Genomic DNA, 10,596 nt, shown 5'->3' with positions numbered 1-10,596 from the left:
GTGCTCTTTGCTTATTTGGGCATGGGGCTAGCAGTAGCAGCTACGAATTATTTGCATCAATTTTTATTTGCCTAAAACTATTTTGAATTTTTTTTAAATCCAATCATTAATTCGTAATAGGATCTGTTGAAAAAATGTAGCAAGAAATGGACACATGTAATTTCTTGTAAATGGAAATATGGAATAATGGGCCACTATCAGATACATTTGTGTACATCTTTTGATAAGGATTTGTCCATGACCATGCCGTTTCATAGAACAGTTCACAACAAGATGACATTTCGGCTTGAAGACAAACCCCAGAAAATGTGTCACACACTTACACTCCGTGCTAGTTACAAATTTCAGTAAGAAGCGTTAGTAATAAAATTACAAAGCAACAAATGAATGAATGTCTGATCATCTTGCGCCGTGCGCACTAGTCTTGGACGAACCAACCAACCTGACGTCATTTTCTACGGCGACGGCCGGGTCACCTTCAGTATTCCTGCTGCATGAACTCTTCCTCCTCCGCCACTGTGTCCTGGCCGACGACCTTCACCGTCACGTCCGACACCCAGGTGCTCAGCGACGATACGCTCCGCGTCAGCCACTCCCTGGGCGTGGACGCCTTGGGGCTCTCCGCCACGGCGGCGGCGCACAGACGCCGCCTCTCCTCCTCGGCGACGGCCTCGGCCCACCGCGCCGCCATGTACTCCTTCACGGCGCCGACACCCTTGTCGACCACCTCCGGGGGCGGCACGGCGAGCGGGTTCTGGTCCAGGCAGAGCCGCTCCAGCCTGCCGAGCCGGCCGAAGCAGTCCGGCAGCGCGCGGATCTGGTTGTTGCTGAGGTCGAGCTCGCGGAGGCCCGCCAGGTCGCCGAACGAGGGCGGCAGGTCCCGCATGTCGCTGAAGTTGCTGCTCAGGTTGAGCGTCTCCAGCGCGGACAGCCGGCCGATGGTGGCCGGCAGGCCGCGGAGCTCGTTGAAGTGCGCGTCCAGGAGGCGCAGCGACCGCATCTCGCAGACCGACGACGGCAGCGACCGCAGCTTGTTGAGGTGCACGCGCAGCGTCTGCAGGTGCACCAGCTCGAGCCCGATGCCCGTTGGGAGGTACGCCAGGGCGTTGTAGCTCGCGTCCAGCTCCACCAGCGAGCTGGAGATCCGAGTGGTTACAACCAGCGGCGTTTCTTGCTCGGAACTGAACAAGAAGAAATGAGATGCATGGTTGGCTGTTTATACCTGCATTTCGAGATGCTGTCAGGCAGAACCCTCAGCCGGTTGCCGGAGACGTCGAGGAGCTTGAGGTTGGAGAGGAGGCCGATGGAATCCGGGAGAGAAACCAAATTGTTGGAAGCGAGACGGAGTTCTTCCAGCTGTTCGAGCCCGCCAATAGCATCGGGAACCACCTGCGAATTCAACGAACACCACTGGTGAAGGCGTGAAGCAGAGCAAGGAAAAGGGCGCCTTGTTGAACGACTGAACATCACAGATGAATGCGTTTCAATCACTGACAAATTGGCTTGCTCGATCTATTTTGTTCGTAACTGATGAACTCCTTTCCCCTTCCTCGCTCTACATTCCTTACTATAACATTGGAAAGCTATGCATGAATCTGTTATCTGCCAACTATTGCAAACAGCATTGCATTCCACATAATCTATCCTTCCTTCAAGCAACGGCATATATGATCCGCAATCCCTGATCACGACGTACGGTTAGTATCCGTTTACATCTAGCAGCTTATCTAGGACATAGACTACTCTCATCTCACATACCAACACAAGTCTTTTCTGCATATTTTATTCTCACTCGTGCTGTCAGTTTATCTAGAATATAGACTACTCTCACAGACCAACACAAGTCTTTTTTGCACATCCGGGAAGAACTTACTGGTCAGTCACCCATCCCCAAATTTCTCCGGACCAAACACGCTTAACCTTGGGGTTCTTTGGAGAGCGGCTTTCGGAAAAAAAGTTGCAACTTATTAATGTGAGTATCCTATTAAGTCCAGAGTCGGAATGTGACACCAACAATCCAACCTCGATAATCGATTCGACTAATAATGTGAAAAATTCTGAACAAATCGCGAACGGCGATGTACCATGCAGGTAGACGAGAGAGGGAGGGGGGAAACGGCGCGTGCACCGCGTGTGTGTGCGAGTCCCTAACCTTGAGCTGGTTGCGGGAGACGTCGAGCGCGAGGAGGCCGCGGATCCGGCCGACGGGCTCCGGTAGGAGGCGCAGCTGCCGGTCGGCGAGGTCCACCTTCTCCAATGTTCTCCCTTCCTCCGCTTCCTTGAGCACCCGCACCACCTCCTCGTCCACCGTCCCGGCTCCCTCCTCCCATTTACCGTCGCCGCCGCCCGCCTCCTGGATGCCCCTCCCGTGCATCGCCATCCGGTACACGTGCTCCAGCTTCTCCTCCGCGTTCCGCAGCAGGGCGCCGTACGCCTCGTGCTCCTCCTCCAGCCGCACCACCTCCCGGCACGCGGCCAGCTTCTTCTCCTCCTCCTCCTCCTCCTCCTCCGTGGCCGCGTCCGTCTTGCCCCCGGCGGCGGCGAGGAGCGCGCGGGCGGCGTCGACCTGCTCGTGGTCGGGCCGGGGGTCCAGGAGGCGGATCGCGTCGCGCGCGGAGGCGACGTCGGCGACGGCGCGCGTCATGGCGGAGAGCACGGACGGGTGGCGCAGTCCGGGCATGCGCCCCACCAGGTCGATCTCCGCGGCGCACGCCGGCGTGCGCGGGGACGGCTGCTCGAGGTCCCGCTCGCGCGGGGACCGCGGCGTCCTCACCGCGGGCAGCGAGGGGAGGCGGTTGAGCACGTAGGCGAGGATCGGGTGCGACTGCGGCGTCGGATCCATGGCGGCGGCGGCGATCTCGAAATGGCGGCTGGTTTCGTTCGTTTCGCGTCGGGCGGCCGTTGGGGGATCGGCGGACGGCGAGCGAATGGAGGGAGGGGACACGAGAAGAAGAGAGGAGGATTCGGGCCCGAAAAACCCGGAAGAATTTATGCAAGATTGCAACGAACGGCCGCGTGTTGCGCGTCTCGAGGACTGAGAAATGTGATGGGCCGTAAGTCCGGCCCATTTGCATGACTCCCGGAGACGCGTCACACCGGGCCAAAAGCCCACCGAAGCCCATTAAGAAGAAGAATGGCAGCTTCTCGCAAGTCGCAAGCACGAATGCACGATATGGTAGCCTACTAGACTTGTCTTTCTTCTTAATTAAACTCAGTTGAGGCTCCGCCGCAAGTAGTCCTCTAGTCCCCCAACCCAAGCGAAGCCGCCGCAGCGGAGGAGATGCTGCAGTTCCCGGCGCTGATGCGGCAGTGGCCGTCGCCGCCGCTGATCCCGGCGTCCACGCTGCTCCCCGTGCCGGCCACATCCCACGAGGACGAGCTCCTCCTCGCCATGGCGGAGTCCGACCTCGAGGATAAGGTGCCGCTCTCCATCCCCTTCCTCTCGCGCTCCCTCCCCTCGGCAGGGTCCCACTTGCCGTCCGCCCTACCCACGCGATGTCGAAGGGATACCTGACGCTTCCCTTTGTTTCGCCGCTCAGCTGAACGAGATCCGGAAGACCAACAGCAACCTGGTGATCATTGGAAAGCCCGCGGGCGACACCAAGGAGGAGTACGACGCGGAGGTGGAGGACGACGACGCCGACAACGTCGAGGAGTCGGACGGCGACGACTTCGACCAGGAAACCGGTTGACCCGGGCGGTTCCTCCGTGCTTAGCCGGGCGCCTGGAGCCACGCCGTCCCCGCTGCCCAGTCTGTATTCCGCGATCCCCGATTGGCTCCTGCTATCTAGATGTGCTGTGTTACCCTATTCCTGCTTCTGCCTGTTATGAGGATTTGGGAAAGTCCCTTGTCATTTCGCTTATGTGGACCTTGTGTATGAAATTAGATGATTAATGCTACTTGGTCTTATCTAAAATCCAGACACTAGTTTAGTTTCCTCACTCTGCGCCAGATGCTGTTACTTCTTCAGTTTTGCTGTGTAGTCCTTTTCAAGTTACTTAAATTATTATTTGTTTTTCATGGTGCTTTTCTGGCTATAATTTCATATATGAAAATTAGGAAAACTGTGCTTTTTGTCTGCTTAAGGAAAAGCGATTCCCCAGATTGAATATGGAGCTATCAGTAATATAGGCTTCACACAACAACACACGAGTATGATTGATGATGATAGTAAGGTGCCATTAACCTGGACATCCACACTGAGGAATCACTAAAAGAACATATTGTCACCAACACACTGTGAGCCACCTATTAGAAGTTGTAATATGAAGTATCTCATCTTGCACATTGCCAGATGTGTTTTCATTGACATGCCTGTTGAGAATCTCTATACTTGACTGGCTTTAATTTCAATTCGCTATTTTGATAAGGCCAGTTTCTTTGTTGTTTGGCATGTGTATTTTTAAGCTGAGGACATTAAATACGTCATGTCTAGCCTCCTCCCTTCTCATTTTCTGAAGCCTCCGTGTATATGTGATTTTTTCATAAAAAAATTGTTGACCCCGAGTTCCATTGTTTATCTAGGGACATAAAACATGATTTGCAACAAAGTATGGGCTTGTTTGCTAGGAACCCTAAACCCTTCTAAAATGGCTCTGGTTTGGCGTCAGTGGTGAAGCAACCTTTTGTTGGAGTTTAAGCCCTTTTCAAAAAGTTTGGTAAAATGGCTTCTCAATGGCAACGTGGGTAATTTTATGGTCAGTTAATGCTTGGAGAGAGGAGGAGCTGTGAAGACAACTTTTTTCGACTCCTCTAGTCCACTTTAGTGTAAACTGTCTCCCTGTCTTCGGTGGTGGAGTGGTTTTGAAATTACCCCTTTGGTAGGGCTTCACCAAAAGCCGTTAGAGAAGCCAATTGAGAAGCCTGACCAGGGGGGGGGGGGCATCTTAGTTGAAATTACCTACGTTGCCTGTCTTTTGTTGCGAACTGTTCTTCGTTTCTTGTATTATCTGTAACCTATGATGTTGCATTCTTATATGTCGTCAACTCGCTTTTATGGATGACAAAGCTTAGTGATATGATTACAATTTACAAGAAGAGCTTAGCTATGTATAATAGCACTATAAGAAGTTGCAGTATTTGACCTTGTGGTGGACACAAGGTAGTACAAAAAGTTGAAAATCTGGAGTCCGTACCATCATTATTTTGCTGGAAAACCTTTTTCCTAACCGCGCTCAGTTACCAAGGCAATGATCATGTGCTCTTGGAAATCCTTGTATTTCAAAATCAGCATATCTCTTCACTTTTGCAAAAAGTAAAAAAAAAAACTTTTCCACTGATCAAAATTAATGAAGTGATGATGCTCTATATCGCTTACATGAGTTCTTATATTTCACAATCCACTCACATAAAGTATGCCAGAATCTTGGTTAGGATCATTGTGTAGAAGATACATAGCACAGCACCAACTGGAATTGTGACCAACCAGGAGGCCACAATTTCGCGAACTGTCTCTGCTCTGACTCTGTTGAGCCCTCTTGCAAATCCGACACCCATCACTGCTCCAACAAGTGTATGTGTGGCCGAAATTGGCAAACCAAGCTTTGATGCAAACAAGACCACTGAAGCTGCTGCAAACTCTGCCGCGAAGCCCCTGGTTGGTGTCAGTTCTGTGATTTTCTTGCCAATTGTTGCTATCACCCTATATCCCCACATTGCAAGACCTGCAACAATTCCAAACCCACCCCAAGCAAGAACTTCAGTAGGTATGACTATCTCAGCACTGCTTGCCACACCTTGAAGAATGGACAGAGCTGCAGCCAGGGGCCCTATGGCATTGGAGACATCATTGCCTCCGTGTGCAAATGACATGAAGCATGCTGATAAGACTTGCATGTAACCAAATACAGCATACACGATCTGCAATTGAGCTCCTGTAGGGCCAGCAATGTCTGAAAGAAATCCAACCTGCTGAACATCTGCCTTCTCAGCAGATGCTATCTTTTGTGCTTCCAAAGACAGCAGCTCACCTAGCTGTTTTTGTATCACTCGGGTAACAATGATGGCTCCTACTGCCCCACAGGACAATGCTTGCAGGAGAGCAATGGGGAAGACTTTACTGAGAGGAAAAGCAACAAACGAGATTGCAGTGACACCTGTAAATACTGCAATTGGTGCAGCAGCAGCTGCAGCTTGGCCTGGATTTGGCGCACTGTATACAAACTGAAGTGAGAATCGGTCAGCACGAAACTAAACTTTGCATCTCTTGTGGAATAGTTTCTATGTTCTGTATTTATGAAATTTTAATTCTATTCTCATTTAGTGTATTAGATGTTTGCCTAACTGTTTTAGTGAGCTGTCACTTTTTTGTCATTTAGATTACAAAGGAAAACTACTCTAGCACTTACCCTGCGTATGCACTTGTAAACAAGAAAAGATACTGCTGCACCCATCAAGGGAGAAATGACCCAAGATGAAGATACTCTAGCCAAGGAGCTCCAGAAAACTGCATTCACCCCTCCATATACCAGCCCGAAGCCAACCATGGCTCCAACAATACAATGTGTAGTTGAGACAGGCCAGCCATATGACGAAGCAACCTAAGAAACAGCATGAGTTAATACATATAGATGCTTCCTGTTCTTTGTAAATGTTAGGATTCTGCATTCTCAAAACTAAAAAAACTGGAATATTGACAGAGGCATTACATCCAATGATGATAGAAAGCTATTTCGGGAAGCATGCTGCCTGATTTGTATTCTCGCTCAAACAGGTGAATATCATAACTTCATTGCTTACATAGGTGTGAACATTCAAGCAAACTTCTGCTTGCTACAACTTTGAGATGCAAGGTTCTTCAAATTTTGTTTCTCACTAATATGTTATTAGTGAATTTCGCCCAATGAGTTGCCTTGGTCTATTTGTTTGTGTACCTACTATGCCATTATAGATGAAGTGCTAGACAATTACCTCTGAGACTTAGAAATGAAATGTGTACTTTTAAGGAAAGTGTGCATTAATGGTTCTAAGTCTTCATATAACTAAACTAATCTCAACGGGCACACCAGTGGGGGCCTCCCCCGCTGTGCAGTTTCAAACAAAAAATCTCAACGTGCTCATATGAGATTTTCATATCGATAAGGTGAGAACCATGCTGTAGGTAGATGGTTGGTTACATCTGTTTAAGTTTCTGGTTGTTTTCCCTTTGCAGAGTTGTTCCTAGTCTCTTAAGTGCATTCTATTTGCAGAGTTGTTCCTAGTCTCTTAAGTTCATTCTATTTGCAGAGTTCTTGCTACAAGATATAAATGGACTGTGCTGATTACTTGAGCTATATATTCTTTAAAGTATTATGTGATTTTTACCCTTTTGGATCTGAATGGTTTTCACATATTAAGCTTCATATTAGAGATGCGGTTAGCCGCTACAAATTGTTGGCAAGATTTACTAGCTTTTATGAATGTAAATCTCTGAATTTTTTTATATCAAATAAATCATGCAATTCTACTATTAGTCATCTCACTGATACGACATCCTAAACCTATTGTATTGTAGGCTGACGATCAACTGGGAGAAGTCTCAGTAATTCTGTGATCCATATGGCCATCAGAAGACTGGATGATCTGATTGACTTGGTATAGCAAGAACTCAAAAGGGTGATGGAACATACCTGGAGCCATGTGCCAGCAGCAGCAAGGGAGGATAGCAATCCAGCAAAGAGCAGAGAGTCCTTTCCTTGGAATACAGACGCAACCAGTATGCCCTTCTGCATGGTGCTGGTGACATGGGTGCCCATAAGGAATGCGCCGGAGAACTCTAGCACTGCTGCAGTCAGCACCGCCTGCCGTAGTGTCAAAGCCCCAGATCCCACTGATGTCCCCATGGCGTTTGCAACATCGTTGGCCCCAATATTCCATGCCATATAGAACCCTGACAGAAGCGTCAGATATGCCAGCACGCTCATCTTGAAGGTCCCATGACAGACCAGTGAGCGCATCGCCAGCGGCACGCTAAGGGCAGCGAATGCAATCATCACGGAGATCGACATCGCCATCCGTGGCGGGATATGGAATGCCTTGGCCATCTCTGACATCTCGCTTTCCCCATTCGGCTCCTCCCTTGCCTCTGCATCACTGGCTTTTGAGCCAGAACCATCATCAGCATCAGCAAAGGAGGACAGTGTGGCACGAGGGAGACTCAGGTGTGATCGCAGCGTCTTGGCATCTGTGACTCTGGCTGAAGAGAAACACCTCAGGCTGTGAATGGGTGGCAGCTGAGGAACGGGCTGACGGAGCAGAAGAGCGGCTGCCGCAGCCCGCCCTCCTGCTCCAGCATGTGCTCGGGCGATGGAGAAGAATGGAGAGGATTGAGACATGGAGTGGCGGAAGGAGAAGAGGGGGTTAATGAGTTGGAGGCAGTAAGATTAAAGAGATGAGATTAAGGGGGCGTAGAGGCGTAAGAAGGGAAAGCGGTGTCAATAGGAGTCTTTGGGAAGAAATGAGCACGGTTATGTGGATGGAGGAAGAGCTTGGTTTCTGTGGTGGCCCCAGCGCAGGCTGAGATGAATGAGTGGTGGATAGAATGGGTGGTGCAAGGGGATATGAGCAAGATTCCTGCCTAATCCAAAACTTAAGGTAGCAGCTGCCCCCCTGACTGTTTCCAGTTGCATGATCATGTTGGGCTCCCCTTAGGTCCAGCCCGTTTTCAAAGATCTAGTTCTATTTTGTTTGCTGTTGTTTCTCTCCTGTGTTAGCATGGCATTAGCATCTAAGGGCTGTTGAAAATCCATGGATTCTGAAATATTTGTTGTGTTCCTTGTGGGGTTTCCTATCTGTTGCTATATCCACTGTGGCACTGTGCACAATAAGCAAATTAATGCAGCATGCCAACTGTTCTTTTTTGCACTCAGTTTACTATTCTTCAGTTCTTGTGATAAACAAATGCTTTACTGTTCATACTGCAACTGTTTGTTGCCACACTGTCTAGATCCTCCATTCACCACAAATATTTACCAGAACCGCAGAAGTGCAGAACAATTCGTGGAGTGAATTTTCATGGGCATGTTTTCTCCCAAAGGAAATCTGCTTGGACTAAGGGCTGATTTGGAACAAAGGATTATCAAAACATAGGAATAGAAAACAAATGTAGGATTGGAGTTGTCGTACCATCTCAAATCCTATGGAATGCAAAATATAGGAAAATTGTTAAAGTGGCCATTTGGATGGAGCATAGGAATGAGAAGAGAGAGATAGACACAAAGGATTTTTTTCCAAGAGGTTGGACCTCATGTTTGAAATCCTCCAAAATTCCTATGAAACAAACCATTCCATAGGAATTTCATAGGAATTGTAAAGGTTGTTCCGAAGGGCTCTATAGGAAAATTTCCTATAAAATTCCTCCATTTTTCCTTTGTTCCAAAGTAGGCCTAAATGTTAACATGTGAACAAAACGGTAGTGGTCCAAGAATAAAGGTACGTGGTATCTCATTTGACATGCTTATGTGCTTGTCATTTTTTGAAAAAAACGAAATTATATTGAAAAGAAGAAAGGTCCAAATTGGAAACAACAAAAAACAACTCTGACCTGGATTGGGACATACCGTCACACAAGTTGTGCTTGTCATTGAGATACTATTTTTTCTCAGTTGGCCATATGCAAATGGATGCAGCGGACCACAGAAAAGGAGCAGGTCCTGCTGCAACCTGCCAATAAGAAGAATCAGCGGGGTCAATGTCCTCGGATCAGGTATGGAATACTTGTGCTTGTCTTCTACTCCTATCTTTGAACTCCGAGTCCTGCACGCAATCCTTTGGTTCCCACCAGATGGCAAGGACTCGGGCCCAGGGAATGGCTACTCAATGCTTGCATGGTATGAATTGGGCCTGTTCCAGCTGAGGCCAATAATACTAGTGATTATTACTCCTCTATTGTTTATTCATTTTCGGAATTCCTAAACCCAGTTGATTATTTGTGCGGTTCTTACTCAGTTTTGGATGGCTATGATCTTTTTAAGATTCGTGCAGGAGTGATGGAAACAATTTGTTCACTGGTGTCTTGTGGGCCATTTTCTGTTGTTTTCTTCGGCCCAATAATTCTTCTCCCCAAGGGTTTTTAGCTTTGTTATATTTGCCAGCCTGTGAGCCTGCCACTACCGCTACTTTACAACAGACGGATGCTGGGAGATTCTGAATTTTTGTCCTGTATTATTTTCCGTTAATTTTTTGATTCCATCGATCATCCCAGTGGCGATTCTTTGTTTGGAGATAAGGCTAGATCCTCTCTACCGACCGGCTATATTTTATTTTTTTGTTTGCAATTCCTGGTGTTGGCTGGATAGACTTTGGTTTTTGAGGCAATTCCCTACATGTCACAGTAAAAGTTTCTAGTCCCTCCTCTGCCACCGGAAAAGTTGCGATGCCACGCAAGCCACTATTCCAATTTTTTTTTTGACCCTCCGTGTGCCACTGCCGTCAAATATACCATGGAACCACTATTATATTATATGGTGCTGGAAAGATCAGTTTACCCGATAAATGTTAGGAGTCGCTCGGGCTACTGATAGTCAAACCATCGCACAAAATCCAATAACTATTTTTTTGTTTCCGAACAAATTTATTGTATTGCTAGAACAATTAAAAAATTGTTCCGAAACAAAATA

At 48.1% G+C, this 10,596-nt stretch overlaps 3 protein-coding genes across 3 annotated transcripts; 1 reads left to right on the top strand and 2 right to left on the bottom strand.

Annotated features, from left to right (window-relative positions):
• Positions 1 to 286: 286 nt before the first annotated feature.
• Positions 287 to 2,884, bottom strand: LOC120657005 (plant intracellular Ras-group-related LRR protein 2-like). Its single transcript, XM_039935253.1, has 3 exons — positions 2,153 to 2,884; positions 1,223 to 1,389; positions 287 to 1,136 (listed from the first exon to the last, which is right to left on the bottom strand). The coding sequence occupies exons 1-3, from the start codon at positions 2,840 to 2,842 to the stop codon at positions 479 to 481; spliced, it is 1,515 nt and encodes a 504-aa protein (XP_039791187.1). The 5' UTR covers positions 2,843 to 2,884; the 3' UTR covers positions 287 to 478.
• Positions 2,885 to 3,188: 304 nt separating this feature from the next.
• LOC120707129 (anaphase-promoting complex subunit 15-like) lies at positions 3,189 to 4,019 on the top strand. Its single transcript, XM_039991928.1, has 2 exons — positions 3,189 to 3,418; positions 3,540 to 4,019. Exons 1-2 carry the CDS (start codon positions 3,281 to 3,283, stop codon positions 3,690 to 3,692), a joined length of 291 nt encoding a protein of 96 aa, XP_039847862.1. The 5' UTR covers positions 3,189 to 3,280; the 3' UTR covers positions 3,693 to 4,019.
• A 1,237-nt stretch (positions 4,020 to 5,256) lies between these two features.
• LOC120707123 (inorganic phosphate transporter 2-1, chloroplastic-like) lies at positions 5,257 to 8,313 on the bottom strand. Its single transcript, XM_039991919.1, has 3 exons — positions 7,609 to 8,313; positions 6,349 to 6,540; positions 5,257 to 6,163 (listed from the first exon to the last, which is right to left on the bottom strand). Exons 1-3 carry the CDS (start codon positions 8,311 to 8,313, stop codon positions 5,345 to 5,347), a joined length of 1,716 nt encoding a protein of 571 aa, XP_039847853.1. The 3' UTR covers positions 5,257 to 5,344.
• Between the last annotated feature and the right edge of the window lie 2,283 nt (positions 8,314 to 10,596).

This window comes from Panicum virgatum, chromosome 1K (assembly GCF_016808335.1).
Source record: "Panicum virgatum strain AP13 chromosome 1K, P.virgatum_v5, whole genome shotgun sequence".
Classification (NCBI taxonomy): Eukaryota; Viridiplantae; Streptophyta; class Magnoliopsida; order Poales; family Poaceae; genus Panicum; species Panicum virgatum.
Note: the sequence above shows the minus strand (reverse complement) of the source record. Positions and strands in the feature narration are given on the sequence as shown.